At 47.4% G+C, this 27,975-nt stretch overlaps 1 protein-coding gene across 9 annotated transcripts in view; it reads right to left on the bottom strand.

Moving 5' to 3' along the window:
* The window catches only part of DOCK7 (dedicator of cytokinesis 7), a 287,050-nt gene that overhangs the window by 190,469 nt on the left and 68,606 nt on the right, over positions 1-27,975 (bottom strand). For all 9 annotated transcript variants that reach the window (XM_033917249.1, XM_033917242.1, XM_033917240.1 and 6 more), the window contains exons 13-14: positions 20,070-20,163; positions 10,634-10,796 (exon numbers count right to left, since the gene is read on the bottom strand). In XM_033917249.1, coding sequence (XP_033773140.1) covers positions 10,634-10,796; positions 20,070-20,163 — 257 coding nt within the window. The remainder of the gene's footprint in view (positions 1-10,633; positions 10,797-20,069; positions 20,164-27,975) is intronic.

Raw genomic sequence — 27,975 nt, 5'->3', positions numbered from 1 at the left:
GATTCGCAGTCCCGGTCATTCGCGGTATTTTCTGACCGCAAATGACCGAGCAGGAGAGGGCAGCCGGAGTGCTGGCGAGTGAAGGAAATAACTCGCGGTATGCTCCGACCGCCTCTTCCTATACTAAAGCCGGGCCTCACCAATCAGGAGCTGCTTTGACACACAGCTCTCGATTGGTGAGGCCCGACTTTAGTGCAGAAAGAGGCGGTCGGAGCATACCGTGAGTGATTTCCTTCACTCACTGGCGCTCAGGCTGCCCTCTCCTGTCTCTCCTGCTAAAAATTGTATTTGCGGTTTTGCAACATTCATGGGAGTTCCTGGAACGGAACCCCCGCGAATATCGGGGGAGTACTGTAATACATTCAAATCCAGAAACTTTACAGATGAACCAAGCAGTTGCATTTTGTGTAACTTGTAAGGAACAAAGAGAATAGAAAGGGGAACCATAATAATAATTAAAAAAAAGGGAAAACAGAACACTGAACAGTATGAAAATTTGAGTGACTAACAAGTCCCTCAAATTTACACATAAATGGTATTTGGTATTGGTATTTGGTACACATAAATGGTATTTACACATAATGGTAAATAGTTTTAAGCTTAAAAAAGACTCTGGATGGCACTCCTAAGGCAGGTTTCATTAACAGTGAAGTATCTTCTTAAAAAAAGATGGAACCCCCCAATAAAACTAATACCAGAGAGACAAAGTGTTTGGGTTTTCTCCTCATTCAGCTTAAACCTATTAGCTGTTAACTAAGATTTAATCGTTCTTAAGCACAAAACTAAAAAGACAAGAACACCAGCAATGGAACATTAAAAGGTGAAAATCATCAACATATACCGTAGCCAGTATCTTACACCAAGACATTAAAACAATCTACAAATTGAGGCCATGTAAATGTTGAAAATTAAGGCAGAAAGAGGCGAGCCTTGAGGTACACTTGAACCAACGCTGATCCACTTCAGTCTAATTTACTTTGCACATACACAAAGCACAGTTACTTACCGTAACAGGTGTTATCCAGGGACAGCAGGCATATATTCTCACATGTGGGTGACGTCATCTACGGAGCCCCAGCGCGGACAGCTTTTCAAGCAAACTTGATTGAAGTTTCAAGTTTGCTATGCTGCACCACGCATGTGCATGCCTTCTTGCCCACTAGAGGGCGCATCCCCACCTCGTGGTCCTCAGTTCCATATCTAGCAAAAAAAAGCCATCCCCGGGGAGGAGGGCGGGTTGTGAGAATATATGCCTGCTGTCCCTGGATAACACCTGTTAAGGTAAGTAACTGTGCTTTATCCCAGGACAAGCAGGCATGATATTCTCACATGTGGGTGACCTCCAAGCCAACTAAACAAGGGCAGGTGGGAAGATGGCAATTTAGGAAAACAGATTTCGTAAAACTGACTGGCCAAACCGGCCGTCACTCCTGGACAACATATCCAGACAGTAGTGGGAGGTGAAAGTATGAACCGAAGACCAAGTGGCGGCCTTGCAGATTTCCTCCATCGGAGTAGACCGGAGGAAAGCAACAGACGCTGCCATCGCTCGGACCTTATGTCCCGTGACCCGACCATGCAGCTCGAGACCAGCCTGAGCGTAGCAAAAAGAAATACAAGCAGCCAACCAGTTGGACAAGGTGCGCTTGGAAACAGGACGTCCCAACTGATTAGGATCAAAGGACAAAAATAATTGAGGAACCTTCCGATGAAGCTTGGTGCGTTGAAGATAAAAAGCCAACGCCCTCTTACAGTCAAGCGTGTGAAGCGCCGCCTCCCCAGGATGAGAGTGGGGCTTCGGAAAAAACACCGGAAGAACAATGGACTGATTGAGGTGAAAATCAGACACAACTTTAGGTAAAAATTTAGGATGAGTGCGAAGAACCACCTTGTCATGATGGAACACAGTAAAGGATGGGTCCGCAACCAAAGCCTGCAACTCACTAACTCGCCTAGCTGAGGTGAGCGCAATCAGAAAAATCACCTTCCAAGTGAGAAACTTAAGATGAGATTTGTCAATAGGCTCAAAAGGAGGCTTCATCAGCTGAGCCAAGACCACATTAAGATCCCAAACCACAGGAGGAGGTTTCAGAGGAGGGTTAACATTCACAAGACCTCTCATGAAACGAACCACTAGAGGATGACGAGAGAGAGATCTCCCCTCTAGATGCCGATGGAAAGCAGCAATAGCACTGAGATGCACCCGAATGGAAGTCGTCTTCAACCCCGACTTGGACAAATACAACAAATATTCCAGAACCGAGGACACCGGAACCGAACTTGGATCCAGATGGTGCGAGGAACACCAGGATGAAAATCTGGTCCACTTCTGGGAATAACAAAGCCAAGTCGAGACCTTGCGCGAGGCTTCCAACACCTCCCTGACCGACTGAGAAACAGAAACCGAAGTCAGGGGGAAAGGAACCAAGCCGTCAGATGCAAGGACTGAAGATTGGGATGCAACAGCGAACCCCGACTCTGAGACAGCAGAGAGGGAAAAACAGGCAGAAGCAGAGGCTCCCTGACACTGAGTTGAAGAAGCAGGGAGAACCAGTGCTGACGAGGCCAACGAGGCGCAATGAGAATCATAGTGGCTCTGGATGACTTGAGATGAACCAACGTCCGTAAGATCAGAGGGAAAGGAGGAAATGCATAAAGGAACCTCCCTCCCCAGTCTAGAAGGAAGGCATCGACCTCGAGACGGTCCGGGGAGTACATCCGAGAACAATAGAGGGGCAGTTTGTGAGTCTCCGGGGAGGCAAACAGATCCACCTGAGGAGTCCCCCAGCGATCGAAGATCTCGCGCAGAACTCGGGAGTTTAGCGACCACTCGTGTGGCTGGAGGAGACGACTGAGTTTGTCGGCCAGACAATTCTTCTCTCCCTGAATGTAAACCGCCCGCAGGAAGATGTTCTGGGAGACCGCCCATTCCCAAAGGCGCAGGGCTTCCCGGCACAGGGACCACGAGCCCTTGCCCCCTTGCTTGTTTACATAATACATTGCCACTTGGTTGTCCGTCCGCACGAGTACAACCTGATCGTGCAGCAGGTGGCAGAACGCTCGAGCCGCCAGAAAAATGGCACGAAGCTCCAACACATTGATGTGACAAAGACGGTCCTCCGCCGACCATAGACCTTGAGTCCGCAGACCGTCGAGATGAGCCCCCCATGCGTACTCCGAAGAGTCCGTGGTCAGGACCTTGCGATGCGGAGGGACGAGAAAGAGCAAACCCCCTGAAAGATTGGAAGAGTTGGTCCACCAACGGAGCGAGCGTCTCAAGGAAGGAGTCACTGTTACAGGAAAGGAGAGTGGGTCCCGATCTTGACGCCACTGGGAGGCCAAGGTCCACTGAGGTAGTCTCAGGTGCAAGCGGGCGAACAGTGTGACATGAACCGTCGACGCCATATGGCCAAGCAGAATCATCAGACGATGCGCTGAGACGGAGCGCTGCAGTGAAATCTAACGGCACAGTCGAAGCAGAGCCTCCAACCTCGGAGGGGGGAGGAACGCACGAAGGCGAACTGTGTCCAGCACGGCCCCGATAAACTGCAGGGATTGAGCAGGGCGCAGCTGCGATTTGGGAAAGTTCACTTCGAACCCCAGACTTTGAAGGAAAGTGATAGTCTGTCGGGTCGCTGAGATAACCCCCTCCCTGGACGATGCCTTGATCAGCCAATCGTCCAGGTACGGAAAGACCTGAAGCCCCTGAGACCTCAGGGCAGCCGCGACTACCACCATGCACTTCGTGAAGACTCGAGGGGACGACGCCAGCCTGAAAGGAAGGACCCGATACTGAAGGTGCAACTCCCCCACCTGGAACCGTAAGAACTTGCGGAAGGCGGGATGCACCAGAACATGAGTGTACGCCTCCTTCAAGTCCAGGGAGCACATCCAATCCCCCTTCTCCAACAGAGGGTAGAGAACCGGAAGCGACAACATACGGAACTTCTCTCGGACCAGGAACTTGTTGAGCTTCCGGAGGTCCAAAATGGGACGTAAGTCCCCGGTCTTCTTTGGGACCAAAAAGTAACGGGAGTAAAACCCCCACCCCCATTGATTTGGGGGGACCAGCTCCACTGCCCAAAGGTTCAAGAAGGCCCTGGCCTCCGAGAGGAGAAGAGGAAGCTGGGCTCGACTGGAAAGAGAGGCCCCTGGCGGTTGTTCCGGTGGCGAGGCCGAGAAGTTCAGCGAGTAACCCTCAGAGATGAGACGGACGTCTGACGTGATCATAGCCCAGGCCGAATGAAAGTCCCGCAGCCGGCCCCCGATGGGCAGGGGGTCCGGCGAGAGTGCGGAGGGGGCCCGCCCCCATCCGCTCATCACGTCAAAAAGACGGCGCCGGCTTAGACGCCCCTTGCGCCTGAGGTTTAGGTTGGCCCCCTCTGCCTTGCTGCGGAGGGCGTCGGGGCGGAGGTCTAGAGAATGCCGGCGTCGACTTCTGAGGGTATCGCCGCGGTGGAGGTCTAAATGGCTTCTGTGGCGGTACCCGTGGCTTAGAACGGACCAAGGAGGCGATGGAACGCTCATGTTCGGACAGGCATTTGGTCGCCGCCTCCAAGGACTCATCGAACAATTCCGATCCAACGCATGGCAGGTTGGCCAGGCGCTCCTGCAAGTTCGGGTCCATATCAACCGTTCGGAGCCATGCAAGACGGCGCATGGCTACTGCAAAGGCGGAGACTCTGGAGGCCAACTCAAACGCGTCATAAACCACATGAAAAAGGTATAGACGCAGTTGTGACAAGTCGGTCATAAATTTTCCAAAGTCCCCTTATGGGAATCCGGCATGACCCCATGATAACGGGGTAACGCCTTCACCATGTGCCTCAGATAAGATGAAAAAGTGAAAGCATAATTTAGGACCCTGGCCGCCATCATGGAATTGGAATAGAGGCGACGACCAAACTTGTCCAGGGTCCGTCCTTCCCGCCCGGGAGGTACCGCAGCGGAGACCCTAGAAGGCTGAGACTTCTTCAACGCCGTCTCCACCAGCAACGACTGGTGAGACAGTTGCGCTTTCTTGAAGCCCTTGCATGGGATGGTACGGTACTTCGACTCCATTTTAGATGGAACCGCTGTGACTGTAAGAGGGGAGTCCAAGTTCCTCAGGAAGGTCTGATGGAGGACTTTATTAAGAGGCAGACGAGGCGTCTCCCTCGGGGGAGAAGGTAAATCCTGCTCCTCCAAAAACTCCTTGGTATATTGTGAACCGGACACCAGATTCAGGTCCAAGGCCCTCCCCATATCAAGCACAAATCTTGAAAAGGAGGAGGGTTTGGACGGCGGGGAGGGAGATCGAGAGGCTCGTGTCGCCAAAAAGGAAGGGGAAGCCTCACGGGAATACCGAGGTTCCCTACCAGACCCCGAGCCCCACGAGGCCGTGCCAAGCGACCTCGACGGGGTCGGGGACCGCCTATGCCCCAAGGAACTCCTGTGGGAAGTCCCCGGGGTACGAGGCACCGAGGCCTGCCCCTTCTGCCTCGGCGAGGAGTCCCTCGATAACCCTCCTTCGGAGGAACGGAACAACCTTGGATTATCGAGGCGGAGCTCCGAGACATGCAGCGTCTCAGCCCCGGTCGGCGAGGAGCAACCGCGCCTCCGAGGAGACCCCCGAGGGCGCTTGGGCTTCCTCGGCCGGCGCTTCGCCCGAGGCCGACCCGAGGGCGAGGAGCCCCGGGAGGACTTCAACGAGGAAGAAGTGGAAGAGATCCTCCAAACTCTCCGCACCTTATCCCGAGGCCGCACACTCCGCTCCGGCTGGTCGACCGAGGTCGAGGGCAAGGTCGGGGTCAAGGTCGGAGCCACCGGGGGCCGAAGTCGAGGGCACCGAGACCGAGGCCGCCAAAGCCGGGGCAGTCGCGGTCGAAGCCGGCTGCAAATGCGCGAGGGCGCCGGACAGCTCCGAGGCAATGAGGGCACGGAGCAAGTCCTGAAAGACCGGAACCCCCATTATGGCCAGTAGATCCGGGGCCGTCGGGTGCTCCCTCGAGGGCGACCTCGGTCTCGAGTATTCCCGCGGGGCACCCGACTTCGACGCTCAGGGCGGGGCCGAAGACGACCCACCCGCCCCCGTCGAGGATCCCGAGGATGGCTTCTTCGAAGGTGGAACTGAGGAAGGAAGCGAGGACTTACCCCCCGTCGACTTCGAAGTCGAGGACGCAGGCTTCGACGAAGCAGGATGTCTCGGCGAGGTCGAGGGAGTCGAGGCCGAGGTCAAGGCCGGGGCCGAAGCCGAGGCCGACGTCGAGGCCTGCGCCGCGGGGTTGACAGCAAAGAGCTCCGCCATTCTGGCACGACGGCGGCAGAGAGCTCTTGGCTGAAAAGTCGAGCACCGAGAACAGGAATCGGTGGGGTGCTCGGGACCCAGGCAGAGTAAGCACCACCGGTGGGGATCGGTGAGAGAAAGTAGCCGAACGCACCGGGTGCACTTTTTAAAGCCCGTCAAGGGACGGGACATGAAATCGAAAAAACGGCCGGGAACGCAACGAGGTCCCACGGCCGCGGCTACCGGGAGCCCCCGGAGCCGATTGAAAAACTTTTTTTTTTTTTTTTTTCCGACGATAACCGAACACACTAACGCAGAAAAAAATAAAGCAAGCACAGCGACCGAGAAAAACGACTCAGACGCGGTGTCAGAAGGCAAAAAAGATAGAGCACAATTTCCACAGGGCTTCTGGCTCCGCGGAAAAAACTGAACTGAGGACCACGAGGTGGGGATGCGCCCTCTAGTGGGCAAGAAGGCATGCACATGCGTGATGCAGCATAGCAAACTTGAAACTTCAATCAAGTTTGCTTGAAAAGCTGTCCGTGCTGGGGCTCCGTAGATGACGTCACCCACATGTGAGAATATCATGCCTGCTTGTCCTGGGATAAACAAGTATGTTCCATCAAATAATATATGTCAGGATAGACAAAGAGCGTCCCTTCCCAAAAACCGGTACTGCCTTAAAAAAATTTAGTTCAGTAATCCTAGAAGGCATCCTAGTTTGGATCTTGCTTTGAAATATCGCTAAAGCAGGGTTATTACACTTAAATTATGAATTCATTTGAGCTTTGAAGAATTAATACTCTGAATGTGACTGGTAAAAGATGGGTCACAGTTTGAAGCTAAATATTATTCTTGTTTTATTTACACTGAAAATTTTGTAGAAAGTTCACACAGTTTTATTTTCTGGAGCAGTGCCAGGGTATCAACAACAGATCGTTTGCCCTGTTTATACTGTATATGAAGGTCCTTTATATATTTTCAGGGCCCTGTGAAGGAATCTATAGGATTCTACCACTCCCCCTGCTGGATACTCCCTCACATGGTCAAAACCACCTTAACATAGGTAGCTCCTCCTTTGGAGGAAGTGACATAGTAACATAGTAACATAGTAGATGACGGCAGATAAAGACTCAGATGGTCCATCCAGTCTGCCCAATCTGATTCAATTTAAAATTTTTTTTTTTCTTCTTCTTAGCTATTTCTGGGCAAGAATCCAAAGCTTTACCTGGTACTATGCTTGGGTTCCAACTGCCGAAATCTCTGTTAAGACTTACTCCAGCCCATCTATACCCTCCCAGCCATTGAAGCCCTCCCCAGCCCATCCTCCCCCAAACGGCCATACACAGACACAGACCGTGCAAGTCTGCCCAGTAACTGGCCTAGTTCAATATTTAATATTATTTTCTGATTCTAAATCTTCTGTGTTCATCCCACGCTTCTTTGAACTCAGTCACAGTTTTACTCTCCACCACCTCTCTCGGGAGCGCATTCCAGGCATCCACTACCCTCTCCGTAAAGTAGAATTTCCTAACATTGCCCCTGAATCTACCACCCCTCAACCTCAAATTATGTCCTCTGGTTTTACCATTTTCCTTTCTCTGGAAAAGATTTTGTTCTACGTTAATACCCTTCAAGTATTTGAACGTCTGAATCATATCTCCTTCAAGTACATGGGCAGGAGAAGTCAGGGAAACAGCTGCCATAATATATATAAGGCAGGGCCAGACCTAGGTTAGAGAGGCCCAGGAGAGTAGGAGGAAGAAGTGGCCCCCAGCATACTCCTTGACTTCAACATCCAGACACTCTGATTGGCTGAGGTAAGCCAATCCTTTGTACTAACTACTTGTGAGCGCTGTTCTAAGCTCTGCCTAGGACCAGACCTTGCTACCTGTTTGGAATAAGACTTTTTTGCAGTCTGTGTTTGGGACGTGGCAGTACCAGCCCCGGGCTCGGCTCAGGACTTTTGTTTGTCAAATCAAGAGACTGTTTCTCCATGCGCCCAATCCTGTGAAGGAACAGGATTCAGGGAGTGTTTTGTTTACAGCCAATAAAGATCTTTTCTCCGCTATTGCTGGTCATGTCTGGCTGTGTGTTTCCAGGCCCAAAAACCCAAAGCCCACTCACACTGTTAGATACCCTTTTACTAGCTGCATTAGGAAAAATGGCCTAACACAGGATGCATTCAAGTGTTCCGACATCTACTTTATGTAGGGTTACCAGACGTCTGGATTTCCTCCTTTTGCATGTCCGGGGGTCCAGATGGCTTTTCAAAACCCAGCCCTTTGTCTGGGTTTTGAAAAGCTTGGAACAAATCACTGTCAAACAGGAGCGCATTTGCACATGCGCTGCTGCCTGATGAGAACAGGCAGCGGGGGTCAGGGCTGGGGCAGGATTGGTGGAGGGACTGGGGTGTAACGGGGCAGGGATGAAAACCCGACTGGCCTGGTGGTCCTCCAGGACAGGGTTGGGAACCACTAATCTAGACCAGTGTTCTTCAACCTTTTAACACCCGTGGACCGGCAGAAATAAAATAATTATTTTGTGAACCGGCAAACTACTAGGACTAAAATTTAAAAACCCCGTTTACGCCCCATCTCCGCGAGCTCGGTCCCCGCAAACCATCTGATCCCATCTGCAGAAGCCGCAATTATGATTTTATATTGAACGTATTTTATTAAAGTATAAAAAGAAACAATATTCTGAACAATTGTGATTTTATAAATACAAATATACACAGCACAGACCAACAAAACCCCTATCTCCCCTCCCCTTCACATATATCCCCTCTACTATCAAGAAAACTGAACAAGCCAAGTTATTATAGAATGCTACATAGAAATATAATGCTAACAGAATACTGCTGTCTCCAGTTATGTCTCTAGCAGGACATATATTTCAAATATGATATATTCTAATGACAAAATAGAAATAAAATTATTTTTTTCTACCTTTTGTTGTCTCTGGTTTCTGCTTTCATCTTCTTTTCACTCTTTTCCTTCCAGCATCTGCCCGTTCCATCCAATGTCTGCCCTCTCCCCCTTCCATATGTATCTGACTTCTTTCTATGCCCCTCTTCCCTGTCCATCCTCCTCTCTCCTTTTTACATCATTCATTCTAGCTTCACTGCCTTCTTCATTTTTATCTCTCCTACACCAGATCTAGCATCTTTATCCCTCTCATTTCTCTGCTGACCCCCTTTCCAGCATCAATGTCTCTCTACTTTCTCATTCCTCTCTCTCCCCTTTCCCTCATCTGATCTCTCCATTCCACCCTGACCCTCTTCCCCTCCTGTAATCTCCCTGCCAGCTGTTTCCTTCCTTTTTTCTTTCTCCCTATCCTCCTTCCTTTTTTTCCTTCTCCCTTCCCTCCTCCCTCTATCCAACATTAACTCTCTTCCCATGCCTTTCCCTCCTCCCCTCCCAGCAGCATCTCTCCTTCTAATTCCCTTCAAGTCCAGTAACAGCTCTCCCTTTATCCAGCACCTTGCCAGCCTCCTACAGTGGCTTCCTCCCCTTCCAGCAGCTCTCAGTACTTGCCTGCAGGACGTTGCCGGTAAATCACTGCCCTGGCAAATAGGAGAGCTGGTGGGAGGGGAGACAGCCACTGTGAAGGTTCCCCAGGATCTTGTTCGCACACGCTAACCATCTCCCTCCACCTGCACCTGAATCTGCAACTCTCTCCGTTCTAATCGCAACTTCCCCGCGGCCCTCTTCAGCAACTCGGCAGGGGCGGCGATCAAAACACGCTGCCGACGTTGGGACCTTCATTCTCTGAGTCCCGCCTATTTTGTTTCAACTTCCTGTTTCCGAACAGGCGAGACTCAGAGAGGGAAGGCCCCAACGTTGGCAGCCTATCTTGATCGCCTGAGGCTGGGAGGAACATTAGTCAGCAGGAACCGCAGTCGGGAGGAACCGCAGTCGGCAGGAAATTTAACTGCCGACTTGATCTCACCGGCCCTGCGCGGACCGGCAGAAATTTTCTGCGGGCCGGCACCGGTCCGCGGACCGGCACTGGTCCGCGGACCGGCGGTTGAAGAATTGTGATCTAGACGGTTCCCATATAAAACAAGCATAACACAAAATGAACATTACAAAAAGCTGAGACTTCATGACATTTCTTGCCCACTTCCATCTATTGCCTATACAAATAGAAATCTTTCCTTTACATGAAAGCAAATACAAATAGCCACATTTTCAATAGTTTTTAAATTTCAATCTGTCAGCATAAAGGCGTAATTGCCCCATCAATGTGTTCCACATTTTAACACCAGCCACACAAAATGTAGCTGCTCTAGTCTCAGCATATTGCAGTTTAATAAACGGGCCCCTTAGTACTGTAGAACTGTAGACTGTTCTCAAGTCTTACCTGTAGGTTGTGTTTGGAACATAGACATCCCTAGCAGGAAACTCCAAGATCTCTCGTGTGGGCCGAACTCTGCTGTCAGGATAAAGCTTCACTTGCAGCAGCTCAGGAGTAAGGCAATAACTGGGGTTCTCAGGAGCTGGAGAAATGTCTAACTTCAACTGAGCTGGGGTGGGGGGTGGAAGAAGACCAAGAAAGCATTATGGTGAAAGCTGAAACATTATAAATGTGCTTTTTAATGAGGCTGCAATCATTTATGTGGGGTCCAGACAATAAAAGTGGTGTCAACCATTATTTTCTATTTTTATATTTTCATAGCTTCTCATATAAGCTATTAGTAGTTCTGGGGAGTCAATGACAAGTTACACCATATAAAACTGGTGGGTTTGTTGGGGTTTTTTTTTTTTTTTTGCAAAAACCCTCTATTATGGTAGTGTTTCATTGTTCACTTTTGCGGCCTCCATAAGCTTTAAACATGTACCAGTCTACATTTATACATAGAAGGGTTCTATATTCATTAGGCTAGGGCAGGGGTAGGCAATTCCGGTCCTTGAGAGCCAGAGCTAGGTCAGGTTTTCAGGATATCCACAATAAACATGCGTGAGATAGATTTGCATCTCAAGAAGGCAGTGCATGCAAATCCATCTCATACATATTCATTGTGGATATCCTGAAAACCTGACCTGGCTCCGGCTCTCCAGGACCGGAATTGCCTACCCCTGTGCTAGGGTTACCATATGGTTCCAGAAAAAGGAGAACGGATTGAGACATCCGTGCTATTTCCATTGCTTTCAGTGGAAGTAAAACCCATGTTTCAGTCCGTCCTCCTTTTTCTGGAACCATATGGTAGCCCTACATTGGGCAGATACTGAAAAGACAAAGCACTTTACTAGTGATAAACTAATGAAGGTTGATATTCCACATGATTTAACCATTCAGAAACAGTTCCAGGCCGGTTAAATTTCCTGATCGGGTCTAACTGGTCGTTTTCAGCACTGAACTCACAACAAGCTATTTTAGGGGCATTCCAGTGACAGAGTCAGCACTTGGCTGATTAAATGCTGATGTTCAGAACTTAACCTTTCAGGTTAACTATGCATAAAAGGTCAGTCCTATCTCTATGCAGTAACCCATAGCTTGTTAAGTATAGAATACTGTGCTTAGCTGGCTATTTCTTTAGTCGACTCTGTAAACCCAGAAATTCAATGCTGGGGTCCAGACAGGGCCCGGTATTGAATTTCTCGGCTTAGATTCAGCAGCAGTCAGCAAAACACTAATCGCCGTGACTGAACATCAGCCCTAGATATTTAAACAATGGCTTTCATGCTGCCCACAAAGGGACCGTCATGTTGCATGCTAAATGCACAGCACTGCGCATATGGAATTACCCTCCACACGTCAGTAGGTAGGGTTTCTAAATGGCCTCTTGTATTCAAGCAGCTGAAGCAGTTCAGGACATCAGCTCTTTCCCTACCTCCCATTTTCACCTAAACATGGCAAATCAGCCTTTGCCACAGTTCCAGCTGAGAGGTAGGATTTTGAAGTTGGTTTATGGGCAAACTGCTCTCTTTGTGACACTAGAAGGGGTGTTCTTGGCTAGAATAAGCCTGGCCTTGAGGAGAGGTGAACACGGCACACAAGGAGTAGTACAGGGCCGGGGCCTAAAATGCTCGTTAAGAAAGCTAAAGTGGGTATAGCGAAACATTCGCAAAGTTGCTTGTGTGTCCAACAGACTACAACTAGGGCTGTTAACCCAACGCAGGTTGGCCGAATAGGGTGATTCAGTCCTAGTTTAATCTGTGCTCATCCCTACCCCCACCCACAATTGTCCTTATACAAATTCAACTACAAATCAATGCGTGACATGGGAGTGACTGATCAACCTGTTTGGTTGACACAGAGCAAGACTAGAAACTGCTACAATTGGGATAAAGTGACAAATGCTAAATTCAGCTGATAAGAATTTATTGACTATACCTTCCATCAAAGAATTCTGCTACACTAGAAAAACTAAGTTTTCCGTTGTAGTTCCAACCTTATGGAACGCCATGCCACCTCAACTCCGCCTCGAAAATTCACTCGATAAAATTTAAGACTAAACTAAAAACGTTCTTATTCCAAGAAGCAAACCATAGCGTCTAAATATTTCCTTTCCAACAGCCCGCAAAATAAACATGAACCGCTTTTAAGAAGCGATCCCCATTCCTGGTGTTTTATCCTCCCCCACTTCTCTTTAATTAATTTGTTTTTAATGATGTAATTATTAACTTCCCCTCAAGCTCATGTTCGTATTTGTAATTTGTCTATTTAATGTTCACATCCCCCCCCCCCTACAAAAATTTATTTTAATCTTTCATTTTTAGCATTGTAAACCAGCCAGGTGCACGTCAATGGTCGGTATATTAAAATTCATTAAACTTAAAATTTGAAGAGTTATAGCCAGTACAGCAACTGTTTTGGAAACACAGTTTTATGTTTCTTCTCTTACAAATACCCTACTCTAACAAATTCCCTGTCCAGCAGAACAGCGCTGGCATTTGGACAACAAACAGAGGGGAACTAAAAGCCTGGCAGCTGGACCTGGTGATTTCACACAAGAGAGAGCCAAAGAGCAAGTTAAATCAGTGCAGACTGTTGAGTTAGGTATCGTAAAGAAATAACAATAAAACCTCGCATTACAGAGGACGACGACATAGGATGCATTAAAGAGAGTCTCTGGAAAACCAACTGCTGATGAGAAACGGCAGCTGGCAGGAGTTTAAAAATTTCAGCAATCTGTCAGCGTACACCGTTTGTTCTCCTGTTAGTGATTTTGTTATTTGCCAGTTCCATTCTTAATACCCAAGACACACTGGGTCCCCAGAGACTACAAACAGGACATTTTCAACTAATTGTTTCTGCAGAAGCGTGTCCATAGGTAGGGACTGAATGCTAGAATTTGTAATTTCCAAGGAAGAATTAAAACTACAGACATGACTTTCTTATTGCTCTTTTTAGGAACATTGTTAGGGTTGGCTGAGGTTCCTTTCTAAATTTTATGTCTGTTCTATTCCCCCCCACCTTATTACTAGGAATTTCCAAACCTTGGTCCTATTGCCTAGAATCGTGGATGACTATAATTTGAAATTTTTCCTATATTTTCTGCTAGAATTGAATTTTTTTTTCTTTATTTCATCAGCTGCATTATCAATATGATTGTAAAACTTGAAATTTGTTAAAAATAAGTTGGGTTTTTTTAAAAACCTGGCACTTGTTCTCAGAGCATCTAAGGGGCACCGGCCTTCCATCAACCTCCCCAAACTACACCAACGGCTAAATATGCTTAGCCATGTCTGCCTGTGAGCCACAGCAGCAGGTGAAGGACAACAGGTTGAAGGATTGGACTAGCTCAAGCCTGACATTGTTCTGACTCATTCCTTGTCTGTTTCTTATTTTTCTGTACAATTTGTTCACACGATACCCTGGTCTGATCATGCCCTTTGATATTATTCATCACAGCTTCACCCACCCCCTCATGTAAAACTGCCAAGGAAATTATAGTCTCTTACTCCTGAAACTTTCTTTGACAAATGTGATTCGTTTCACTGCAAACGTTTCTTCTTTCCCTCTTTCGGATCAAGTTGCTACTTGGAATAAGTCCCTCCAGACTGTCCTTGATCTTTCCGTACCTCTGTACCCTCTTTCTTCCAAGTGCTGTTCCTCAGCCTTGGTACCATTCAAGCCTTTCCCTTTTGCGGCATCAATGGCGCACTGCTGAACACCCTTCAATGGGGCAGAAACCCTTCTTTTTTCATCATGCATCACTTTAAGAATACTTCTCGATGATATTCATATATTGCGGGAAGCAAAACACAGATATATGTCCAAGGTTCTCAAACGTGATCTTAATCCTTAATATAGTTATCGCCTACTATATACCTACATAGACTGAAGCTGAGGGGGGACAGGTCCAGGACAAATATCAGGAAGTTCTGTTTCACGCAGCGAGTGGTGGACACTTGGAATGCTCTCCCAGAGGAAGTAATTGCAGAATCCACCGTTCTAGAATTTAAGGGTAAAGTAGATGCACATCTCCTGAAGAGTGGCATAGAGTGATACGGGTAAGGGTAAATTAGATTCACATCTCTCTTGAGAAGCATACAGTGATATGGGGACTAAAACTATGCCAGGGTACACCTGGCGGGGCCTCCGCGTGTGCGGATCACTGGACTTGATGGACCCAGGGTCTGATCCGGAGATGGCAATTCTTATGTTCTTATGTTCCCCTCCCCAGTCACCTTACTGCTGATTTTCAAGACAAAATTACAAACGTAAGATAATCTTTACCCTCCTCTCCCTGTCCGCAAGTTAACGCCATCTCTTCATCACCCCATGCAGTCCCTGTAGCTAAGCTTGCCTCCTTCCATCTTCAATCTGCAACTACTTTAGAGAAGTTAGTCACGCACTTGAAGCCCTCTTCCTCCTGCTTTTCTTCTTAAATGTTTTTAGGTCCACTCCTTCAGTCTTTACTATTGATAGCTAACAGCCTCGATACTGCCGACTTCTCTGTGGAAACATGCCATTGTCACGCCGCTGCTCAAGAATCCTAACTCTGATCCTTCTACTGTAGCTAATTACAGACCTGTCTCAAATCTCCCTTTTATCTCTAAAATTGTAGAGAAAGTAATTGCAGTTCAACTCGGAGGTTTTCTTTCCAATACAGATGAACTTCATCCCCGTCAGACTGGTTTTTGCCCCCACCATTTCACTGAACATACTCTTTTAGGACTTTTAAACTACAGTAGACAAATTCTTGACAATAACCATGATGATGTTTTTTTTTTCCTTGGACATGTCCGCGGCTTTTGACCTAGTGAACCATTCCATTCTTTTGAGCCACTTGAAAGATCTGCACATCACTGGGATGTCCCTTCAATGGTTTTACTCTTACCTATCTGTTCATTCATATGCTATTCATTACTCAGGCACTTAATCTAGTTTACTCAGGGGTCCCCCAAGGATCAGTGCTTGGGCCCATACTTTCCAATATCTTCCCGGGCCCTCCAACACTCCTCCAATCTCGAGTTCACTTTCTTCATCTATGCCAATGATATTCAGCTTCTATTCCCACTTGATTCACATACCCCCTCCAATTACTCATGTAGATACTCAAAGTTAGATAATGTTGCAGAGTGGTGTACAGAAAATAATTTAAAAATCAATTCTCAGAAAACTGCAGTGATGATTTTTTTCATCTGGTACTCCTTTCCCAAATCCACCTAGCTTCCCCAAAAAAGGTATTTCTCTCTCATTCACGACATCAACAAAAATTCTAGGATTTGTATTGGACAGTACCTTATCCTTTCACTCACACATTTCACAGATAGTTTCTTCCACTTTTCTTACCCTCCACTGCATTTGCTCTATCTGTTCACTTCTCTCATAAGGTTCCCTTTGTAACCCTCGAGGGAGATCTTGCCTCACCAATTTGCTTGACTTCTTTGAAGGTGTGAATAAACATGTGGATAAAGGCAAGCCGATTGATGTAGTGTATCCAGATTTTCAGAAAGCTTGACAAAGTTCCTCACGAGAGGCTCCTGAGAAAATTAGAGTCATGGGATAGGTGGCAAAGTTCAGTTGTGGATTAGGAATTGGTTATTGGATAGAAAAGAGGGTAGGATTAAATGGTCATTTTTCTCAATGAAGGTGAGTAAACAGTGGTGTGCCACAGGGATCTGTAATGGGACTGGTGCTATTTATAAATGATCTGGAAACTGGAACAAGTGAGGTGATTAAATTTGCAGATGACACTAAACTGTTCAAAGTTGTTAAAACAAATGCAGATTGTGAAAAATTGCAGGCAGACCTTAGGAAATTGGAAGACTGGGCATCCAAGTGGCAGATGAAATTTAATGTGGACAAATGCAAAGTGATGCACATTGGGAAGAATAACCCAAATCAGTTACCAGATTCCAGAATCCACCTTGGGGGTCAGCTACCAGATTCTAGAGTCCACCTTGGGGGTTAGCGCCCAAGAGAAAGATCTGGTGTCACTGTAGAGAATAATATGAAACCTTCTGTCTAATGTGCAGCAGCAGCAGCCCAAAAAGCAAACAAGATGCTTGGAATTTTTTTAAAAAAGTGATGGTAAACAAGACTAAGAATGTTATAATGCCTATGTATCGCTACATGGTGCGATCTCACCTAGAGTACTGTGTTCAATTCTGGTCTCCTTATCTCAAGAAAGATATAGCGGCACTAGAAAAGGTTCAAAGAACAGCAACCAAGATGATAAAGGGGATGGCATGCCTCTCGTATGAGGAAGACTAAAGGTTAGGACTCTTCAGCTTGGAAAAGAGACGGCTGAGGGGAGATATGATTGAAGTCTACAAAATCCTGAGTGGAGTAGAACGGGTACAAGTGGATCGATTTTTAACTCCGTCAGAAATTACAAAGACTAGGGGGACACTCGATGAAGTTACAGGGAAATACTCTTAAAATCAATAGGAGGAAATATTTTTCACTCAGAGAATAGTTACACTCTGAAACGCATGGCCAGAGGTTGTGGCCAGAAGTTGTGCCGGCGGGCACATTGGGACTTTTTCAATCTGAGGTGAAGCTTCCTGTTTGGGAGTCTTCTCATATGGCAGTGCCAGACCTCGATCGCAGGGGTTGCCATGCAGATTTTATGATTCTTCTGTCTCATGCCACTATTCAATTTGAATCCGGCTGATGCTTTTGCTGAGTCTGCTCTCCTCAGCTGCCCTGAACATCCAGATTTGGGGTGCTGACCCTTCTGCGCATTTTAAGCAGTTTTTTTGTTTGCCTCTTTATGGATGCTGTTCTGAAAGAGGTCCATTTGGATTTTCCATCTTTCAATTCTCTGGCTTTGGTCCTGGACTGTTCTCCTGTGCCTTTTTTCCATTCAGTCCACAGCTCCTTGATCTAGTTTCAGAACAATGTGATCCCCAGAAAGCTCTTTCTGATCTGCTAAAGCTATGTCTATGCTTTATCACCTGGATCTTGATTTTCGGCAGGTTTCAACAGCCTGAGGTAGATTCCACCGTGGCGCAGGTTATCCAGCGCGCAGCCCTCCTTAGTGATGGGGGAGGGGAGGTTTAAGGAGTCTCAGGATTGCAGGGTAGATGTTATATTACAAAACATTCTTTTCAAGCGGCATCCTCAGGTAGCCCAGTGGCTTGGCCTCTTCCTTTATGGTGCGTGCCTGTCATTCCCGGTCTGCGTAATGTGTCCTCTGTGGAGGTGCAAGCCTGTCTTCCGCTGGTGATAGTTGGTGTGGCTTCGGTGCCGGGCACCCTTTATGATCTCATTCGATTTCTTAGTATGTTCTCTGCTGGTGCAGTGTCTGAGTACCAGACTCTTTGGATCCGTCTTTGGATGAAGACGCTGCCTCAAGGATCTCCATCAGCAGACGTCTTTTTCAAGGGCCCGATTCTTGTTGATATAGGTCTGGATGACCTCTACTCAGGTGTTGCCGAATGCTACCCTCAGTGGCTCCTTGTGAACAAGTTTCAGGAGGGAGTCATAGTTCTCTTTGTTTCTCCTGCAGGTGTCATCAGAGATACACCAGGGCTACGCCTGCATTACAATGGTTCCAATTCCAGGTGTCCTTGGGTTCCTGTGCAGTGGCTGCGCTTCAACAACAAAAAAGAGCATCGATGATGCCAGAGGTCGGGCTTGTCTTCCTCATCTCAAAGGCTGTCTTCTCAGTTTTATCAGGAGTGGACCAGACACTTGTTAGTCCTTCTTTGCCCACCTCTGGCTTGTTTTCTTGACTCCTGCAGCTCAACCGCAACAGAGTCCAGGGTCTGCGATACTATGACACCTGTTAGTAATCAGGATGCTGGAACCTGTTCCAGAACACAAATGGGGGCTCAGGTGGCTATCCCCAATACTTTCTCGTTCCAGAAAGGCTTAGCAGATTGGAGACCCATTTTGGATCTACATTCGGTCACCCGCTTCTTGCAAATTTCCTTTTTTTCCAAATGGATAACGGAGTACACAGGGATAGCTACTGTCTCTCTAGGGGAGTTTCTAGTGTTCTTGGATCTCACAGAGTCTTACCTCCATATTTCAATCTGCAACAGCATTTCCAGTTCGCAGCTCTGACCCTTGGCCTTGGAGCAGCTCCTGCACTTTTGTCAAAGTGATGGTAGTTGCAGCAGCTTTCCATCAGCAGGGGGTCTCAGTCCCCTTTCTGGGACAGCTGGTGATCTGGGGTCTGTCGTCTTTGGGTGCAGTGGCAATGGTAGAGTCTATGCTGCAGGCATTGGCAAGTTCAGGAAGAGACGCTTGGCGTCCTTCCAGTTTCTGGAGTTATGGGGACTTCTCTTCATCTCCAGACAGGGTCGTGTGTTATTTCTCAAGGCAAGTAGACTGAACCTTTGTCAACAGATCAGACTTCTCATGGACCATCAGGCTCTCTCGGCCTGGTTTTGTCTGCAGGTTCTGGGGTCTTGGGCAAACCTCCTTGGAGACAATCCCCTGGGCCAGAGCGCCCATGCACCCTTGAAGGGAGTCCTTCCTATCTTGGAGGGAGCTCTAGTGCTCTCTCTCCCTCTATCTTGTACCAGAATGATCATCGGCGTTCCACAAAGTGGAAGCACATCTTCTGTCTTTCTCAGCAGCCCATGCGGCTGGAGTCGACAATGTTCAGGCAGACTTCCTCGGCCGAAGGTTCCTGAATTCAGGAGCATGGCCCCATCTCGCAGGAAGCATTCCGTCTGACTTTACAAGAGCTGGGGGTTAACCCCAGAGGGTCTTGTTGGCTTCAACAGAGATCTCTAAGGCTGGGTGCTTTTTTGGTCGACAAACAGCGAGGAAGCCGGAGCCGGTTGCCTTAGTTTGGCCTTAGCTGGATCATGAATTCCTGTATGATTGGTCTGGTGGCCTTTGGAACGATCTCACTGTCCCGCTGCGGAACCTGGGCTCCCTCCAACTTTTCCGAAAACAACTGAAAACCTGGATTTTCTCTAGCATATAACATCTCTTCTCCTGTTTACATCCCCTCTTTCTACATGCTTTTGTAAATCCTTCTCCTCTCTCTTCCTATATTTTTATGCTTTGTAAACCGTGTCGAGCTCCACTTCCGTGGAGATGATGCGGTATATAAACTTAAGGCTTAGTTTAGTTTAGTTTAGTAAGAGCAGATAGAGTAGCTGGTTTAAAGAAAGGTATGGACAATTTCCTGCAGGCGATTCACATCTACCCTTTCCACTCCACTTATTATTGTATAGACCTCTATCATATCTCCCAACTACTTATACCTCTATCATATCTCCCAACCACTTATACCTCTATCATATCTCCCAACCATTTATACTTTGCATCACACATCAGACTGGCTCAGTTCATGCTTAAGTTTCCTCTTGTAACAACATTGCGAAGCACTTGCTACTCCTGTAATGCATATCTACACCAGCGGCACTCAACACCTTACCTGTAATAGGTCTTAATCGCCGTAAAACAGAAGATGGCCTTCTCATATCCGCAAGGAATTTATACAAATCTTCATCACTCAAACGATCCCCCTCCTGGCAAAATTTTAGCAAAGAAAGAAAAGGAAGTATTACACAGATATCTGTAGCTTAAAACACACAGCAGGTTCAGGCGGACATAAAATTAATGGGGATAATATACTGATGCCAAGTGTAGCGTGATATTGCTTCTGTTTGTACACCACTGATCTATTACAAATATGGTCAATGACATTCCCTCGTTTCCTAAGACAAAATGCCAGACTCTGGAATGTCTGGCCAGAAATATTAGGAACTATTTAATGACATGCTTGTCCTGATTGTCTTAGTCAATGCACTATGCTTCTGTTCTTCTGGAATATTCTGGTGGCATCAGCCATATATGAAGCAAAATGAAAGAATTTCCCTAGACAAGTTTATTTATTTCACTGCCTTCCTGAACATTGGTGAACTGGTTACAAAAAAAAACCCCACATTCATTATGATGTCCTGTACTGAGAAGATTAATATAATGGTGGAGGTGAACAAATATACTCATAAAACAGAAGTATCAAGTATTAGGTTAAATTAGGGGCTCTCATTTCAGTCCTCTGGACACACTAAGCCAGCCAAATTTTCAAGATATCCACAATGAATATGTATGAGATATATTTGTATACAATGGTGGCAGTATGCAAAGTTATCTCATGTATATTTATTAGGGGTAACCTGAAAACCTGACTGGCTCAGTGAGTCCTGGGCTGAGAACACTTGAGTTAATTTTAAACATTTTATTTGAACAGGTAATGCAAAAATATAATGGATCAGTTGATACAACAGTTAAATATTTTACAATTTACATTCTCTTCACAACATCCTACACTATCCCAACTTTGGTAACTCAACAGAAAATCCCCTATATCCCCCTCCCCACTATTTCGCTCCCCCATTGAGCCACAGTATATTGAACACTGAAGAGCATGGACTCTTATGGCCCGCCAGACCACAAAGAGCAACTTAGTCCCCCCCTACCCAATAATAATGAACTGTCCAGAAAACTATACAGAGCCACACGCATACACAAAAAGGTAATTGGCAGAGGCCAGAAGCATCCTTTTCTCCAATCTTGGAAACTGCGACTTTTCCTGTTCCCTATTTGTTCCAAAGTTTCGGACAGAGAAAAAAAGAATGCAAAGTTATGAGTGGATTCATAGTAGGTTTTCGATGGAGGTGGAATAGTAAGGCGATGGACATCTAATAAGCAGAGAAATTGTGTCGGCATATAGGCAATAATTAAGTTTGAAAGGTAAGATGGAATGTTTGTGTGAAGAGCTTTGTGTGTTAGAGGAACTTAAAATGGATCCTGTATTGAGCAGGTAGCCAGTGTAATGATCTTAGTAGTGGGGAGAAGTGGTCATAACGGTTGGCGTTTCAAAGGAATCCGACTGCTGTATTATGAAGGCGTAGCAGGCGTTTTAATTCAGATTGGGAAAGTCTAGCATAAATGACGTTACAGTAGTCAAGATGTGAAATAACAAATACGTGAATTAGGGTTTGTAATGCTGATTTTTCTAGTAGTGGTCGTAGGGGTTGTAATTGGTGTAAAGCATAAAAATCAGATCTAAGAACTTTGGATATTTGATTGTGGAATGTTAATGCTCTGTCAAAGTTAATGTCTAAATATTTAAAAGATTCTACAGTATTGAATGAACAAACAGTACAGGGGCAGCAAGAGCATGAAGTGGACAATCTAGATCAGTGGTCTCAAACTCAAACCCTTTGCAGGGCCACATTTTGGATTTGCAGGTACTTGGAGGGCCTCAGAAAAAAAATAATTAACGTCTTATTAAAGAAATGACAATTTTGCATGAGGTAAAACTCTTTATAGTTTATAAATCTTTCCTTTTGGCTAAGTTTTAATAATAATATTGTAATTTATAGCTAAAGAGACATATCAAGAGACTGTTTTAGTTTACTTTTGTGATTATGATAAACATACCAAGGGCCTCAAAATAGTACCTGGCGGGCCGCGAGTTTGAGACCACTGATCTAGATCTTTGCTATTATCTGATGGTCTCAGCCTAATCCAACAGTCAGCTGTTTAATGATATCAAAAAATCCACACATCACATCAAGAAGAAAAATTCCTGCTTTGCAATGAAAAAATGTTAACAGCTTTCACTAATATCTTTTGTACCTGCAACTCAGAGAAGCAATCCAATCATGTCAAAGGGAACCTAACCTGGTTTGGAACAAAGAAGGCCATAAAATGACAGGAAACTCCAGAATGGCAAAGGAAGTTTATTTTATCTTTGGCGTTTGAGGCAGTTTATCAGGAAGATTCCCACCAGATACTGGATTTATATTCCCCTTCGTAACCCATCCAAGTTTGTAGATGTGGGGAGGGTGTGGCACAGTGGTCAAAGCTACAGCCTCGGCACCCTGAGCTTGTGGGTTCAAATCCGCACTGCTCCTTCTGACCCTGGGCAAGCCATTTAATCCTCCCTTTGCCCCAGGTACATTAGATAGATTGTGCGCCCCCAGGGACAGACAAGGGAAAATGCTTGAGTACCTGAATAAATTCATGTAAACCATTCTGAGCTCCCCTAGGAGAATTTAATAAATTAAAAAAAATGTTATCCCCCATTGTAGGCTGCTGCTGCTGCTATGTGGCCACATCGAGCTTTGTTTTATCAATCAAACGCCTTCATCTGTGTTCTAACGTCTCTAGACCAGGTTGCATGACCTCTGACCTGAATGTAACTTACTCTGAACTACTATTGAAAAGGCATGAGCCAAATCCAACACCAGATTCATTCATTTCTCCATTGCCCCAGGTAAATCTAACACCAACCTCTTTTTACAAAACCGTAGTGTAGTTTTTAGTGTTGTTCATGCTCCAAAGTTCATAGGAATTCTATGAACGTCAGAACTGTTACCACCATGGCCGGCGCTGTTCAATATAAGTAAAACACTTTGGGTGACCACAGAAAGAGAGTATATCAAATCTATGACCCCTTTTAACCCCCCTTTTTTCATTCTATGGTCAGATCACTGCCTACTGTCCTTCAATCTTACCCCGTACATGGGAAGTACATCCACTAAGGATTCCAATAAAAAAAACACTTACAAGAGGCAGGATAAACACAAACCATTTCTGGAATAAAGACTCCAAATTATTAAACCCGTCTTCAAACAATCCTACTACAATGCTTGCTAACTGGAACAACACAATTGAACAAACGCTGGACGCAATAGCCCTACTTCGCTACCAGAACCCAAGAACTACCAAACCCTCGCCTTGGTTTACCAAAAACCTAATAGCTGAAAAACAATCTTGCTGAAGACTTGATAGGCAATGGCAAAAGAACAACCTACAAGAACACAAAACAACCTAGAGGGTTGCAATCAATGAATACAAATTCAATTTCACTGAAGCCCCCCCTCCCTCTATGCTCACAAAATAGAAAACAAATTTAGATATTGAAAAACTATTTTGCCTAGTGCGCACCATAACTACACCTCCAAAATTAGGTCTATCCAACATTAATTCCCAACCAAATGCCCAACTACAAGCTGACCTTCTTATACAAGATCAAAAATGTACCAACTGAGGCTGATATGACAACACCAAAAAGCAATGTTACTTACCGTAACAGTTGTTATCCAGGGACAGCAGGCAGCTATTCTCACTAGTGGGTGATGTCATCAGACAGAGCCCCGGTACGGACGTCTCACAAGCACGTGTTGCTTGTAGAAACTTAAAGTTTCTAGATGCCCGCACCGCGCATGCGCCGGTGCCTTCCTACCCGGAGATCCGGGCGTGTCTCCTCAGTTCAGGTAGCTAGCCTGAGAAGCCAACCCAGGGGAGGTGGGTGGGACGTGAGAATAGCTGCCTGCTGTCCCTGGATAACAACTGTTACGGTAAGTAACATTGCTTTATCCCAGGACAAGCAGGCAGGTATTCTCACTAGTGGGTGACCTCCAAGCTAACCTCAGTGGGATGGAGGGGGAGTTGGCGACTTAAGAGAATAAATTTTTCAATACTGTTTGGCCAAACTGTCCATCCCGTCTGGAGAGGGTATCCAGACAATAATGTGAGGTGAATGTGTGAACCGAGGACCAGGTGGCAGCCTTGCAAATTTCCTCGATTGGTGTTGATCTGAGGAATGCTACTGAGGCTGCCATTGCTCTGACCTTATGGGCTGTGACCTTACAAGGAAGTGATAATCCAGCCTGGGCATAGCAGGAAGAGATACAAGCCGCCATCCAATTAGAGATGGTGCGCTTTGATACGGGTCTTCCCAACTTGTTAGGGTCGAAGGAGACAAAAAGTTGAGGAGTGGTTCTGTGTGGCTTGGTGTGATCCAGGTAGAAAGCCAAGGCACGTTTGCAGTCTAGAGTGTGAAGGGCCGATTCTCCGTGGTGAGAATGAGGCTTAGGGAAGAATACTGGAAGTACAATGGATTGGTTGAGATGAAATTCGGAGACCACCTTAGGCAGGAATTTCGGGTGAGTGCGGAGGACCACCTTGTCATGGTGGAATACTGTGAATGGTGGGTCCGCCATCAATGCCTGGAGTTCGCTGACTCTGCGAGCGGACGTAAGGGCTACAAGGAAAAGCACTTTCCAGGTGAGATACTTCAGAGGGGCCCTGTTGAGTGGTTCAAACGGGGGCTTCATGAGGTGGGAAAGGACTACATTGAGGTCCCAAACTACTGGGGGTGGTTTGAGAGGAGGGTTAACATGGAAGAGTCCTTTCATAAATCTGGCGACCACCGGATGGGCCGAGAGGGGTTTCCCTTGTAGGGGCTGGTGGAACGCCGCAATAGCGCTCAGGTGGACTCGTATGGATGTGGACTTGAGCCCAGATTGAGATAGGTGTAGGAGATAGTCCAGCACGGAGGATAAGGAAGCTCGCTGAGGTTCCGTTGACTTAGAAACACACCATGAGGAGAATCTGGTCCATTTTTGGGAGTAGCATTGTCGAGTGGCGGGCTTCCTGGAAGCTTCCAAGACCTCCCTCACTTCTTGTGAGAATTGGTGAGGGGTTACGTTGAGAGGAACCAAGCTGTCAGGTGGAGAGCCTGCAGGTTGGGATGAAGTAGTGATCCTTGATGTTGAGTAAGCAGTGAAGGAAACACTGGAAGTGGTACTGGTTCCCTGCTGCTGAGTTGAAGTAGGAGGGAGAACCAAGGTTGTCTGGGCCACCGAGGAGCTATTAGAATCATGGTGGCCCGTTCGAGTTTCAGCTTGACCAGAGTCTTCTGGATCAGCGGGAATGGTGGGAACGCATATAGGAATAGTTTCCCCCAGTTCAGTAGAAAAGCATCTGCCTCGAGGTGATGAGGAGTGTAGATCCTGGAGCAAAACTGAGGCAGTTTGGCGTTGTGGGGAGCCGCAAAGAGGTCTATCTGGGGCGTCCCCCATTGCGTGAAAATTTGGTGAAGGGGGCTGGAATGGAGAGTCCATTCGTGCGGTTGTAGCAGACGGCTTAGTTTGTCTGCTAAGACGTTGTTCTCCCCCTGGATGTATACTGCTCTGAGTAGGGTGTTGTGGCGCACCGCCCAGTCCCAGACTCGTAGAGCTTCCTGGCAAAGGAGGGCCGAGCCCGTGCCTCCTTGCTTGTTGATATAATACATGGCGGCCTGATTGTCTGTGCGAATGAGGATTACCATGTCGTGGAGTAGGTGTTGGAAAGCTTGGAGCGCATTGAAGATGGCTCTGAGTTCCAGTAGATTGATTTGGTGTAGTCTTTCCGCACTGGTCCAGAATCCTTGGGTGCGGAGACCCTCCAGGTGGGCCCCCCATGCGTAGTTCGACGAATCGGTTGTGAGAACTTTCTGATGGGGGGGAGAGTGCATCAGCAAACCTCTGGATAGATTCGAAGAGGTCATCCACCAAAGTAGAGACTGCCGAAGAGCAGGTGTGACTAAGATGCGTTTGGATAGTGGATCGGACGATTGATTCCACTGTGATGCCAGGGTCCACTGGGGGATCCTGAGGTGGAGTCTGGCAAAGGGTGTCACATGTACTGTGGAGGCCATATGGCCCAGGAGCACCATCAGTTGTCTCGCCGGTAGGGTTTGGCGAGTAGACACCGATTGGCTGAGATGAAGAAGAGACTCCATGCGTTGCCGAGGCAGGAATGCTTGGAGTTGGGTGGTGTCCAGGACCGCTCCGATGAAGGGGAGGGACTGGGTGGGTTGTAGATGAGACTTGGAGAAGTTGATCTCGAAGCCCAAATTCTGGAGGAAGTAGGTTGTAGCCAAGGCCGCCGAAGTGACCTCTGGGGCTGACGGGGCCTTGATGAGCCAGTCGTCGAGGTATGGGAATACCTGTAGACCCCTGTCCCGGAGTGCCGCGGCCACTACCACCAGGCACTTTGTGAAGACTCTGGGGGACGAAGATAGGCCGAATGGTAGCACTCGATACTGTAGGTGCAGATTTCCCACCCGAAATCTGAGGAACTTTCGGGAGGCCGGGTGAATGGGGATGTGAGTGTAGGCCTCCTTGAGATCCAGGGAGCATAACCAGTCGTTCTGCTCGAGGAGGGGGTATAGAGAAGCCAAAGTCAACATGCGAAACTTCTCTTTGACCAGGGACTTGTTGAGGGCTCGAAGGTCTAAAATGGGTCGCAGGTCGCCCGTTTTCTTCGGGACGAGGAAGTACCGGGAGTAAAACCCTCGGTTCAATTGGTCTGACGGGACCGGCTCGACAGCCCGAAGCTGAAGTAAGGTTTGGACTTCCTGAAGAAGCAGGGCGGTCTGCGTCGAGCTTGAAGGATACTCTCTTGGAGGATGGTCCGGGGGGACCCGGTGGAATTGAAGAGAGTATCCTTCTCTTATGATGGTGAGGACCCATAGGTCCGTGGTTATGGCCTCCCATCGATGGTAAAAAAGATGGAGGCGGCCCCCTATGGGAGAGGCCGAGGTTATGCTCCCGGGGGGGGGCGTCAAAAGGGCTGGGGAGCCTTAGGTACCGCCGGTGGCTGAGGTTTTTGCTGAGACTTCTGGGGAGGTTGTCTCTTCGCAGGCTGTCTCGCAGCAGGCGTTTGTCTGGGCATGTAACGCCGCTGGTAAATCAGGGGTGGCCTGGAAGGTCGAGACTGTTGAGGTTTGGGTTTGGGCCGCAGGATGGATTGAAAGGATTTTTCATGATCCGACAGCTTCTTGGTAACAGTTTCGATAGACTCATCGAACAGGTCAGCTCCAGCACATGGTACGTTGGCGAGTCTGTCCTGTAGGTTGGGATCCATATCGATAGTACGGAGCCATGCCAGGCGACGCATAGCTACCGCGCTTGCGGCGGCGCGTGCCGAGAGTTCGAATGCATCGAAGGAGGATTGCATCAGCTGGAGGCGTAATTGGGAGAGGGAGGCTACCACTTCCTCGAACTCGAATCGAGCTTGGTTGTCTATGAACGGAGTGAACTTGCGGAGCACCGGCAAGAAGAACTCCAGATAGGAAGAGAAAAAGAAGTTGTAGTTTAGCACCCGTGACGCCATCATGGAGTTTTGGTAGAATTTTCTACCAAATTTGTCCATCGTTCTCCCCTCTCGGCCCGGCGGTACAGAGGCGTAGACCTGGGAGGGATGAGAGCGTTTAAGGGAGGACTCGACCAGTAGGGATTGGTGGGAGAGTTGAGGGCCCTCGAACCCTTTATGGTGCACGATGCGGTATCGAGCATCGAGTTTGCTGGGGATCGCCGGTATGGAATACGGCGTTTCGAAGCACTGCATGAAGGTCTGGTCCAGTAATTTATGCAAGGGGAGCCGAAGCGACTCCGTTGGAGGGTTAGGTAAATGCATGGTGTCCAGATACTCTTTGGAGTATCGGGAGCCCGTGTCAAGGGTCACATCCAGGTCCTCCGCCATTTGTCGGAGGAATG

This window comes from Geotrypetes seraphini, chromosome 12 (assembly GCF_902459505.1).
Source record: "Geotrypetes seraphini chromosome 12, aGeoSer1.1, whole genome shotgun sequence".
In the NCBI taxonomy this organism is placed as follows: domain Eukaryota; kingdom Metazoa; phylum Chordata; class Amphibia; order Gymnophiona; family Dermophiidae; genus Geotrypetes; species Geotrypetes seraphini.
The sequence above is the reverse complement of the archived record's forward strand: the minus strand, read 5'-3'. Positions and strand labels throughout refer to the sequence as shown.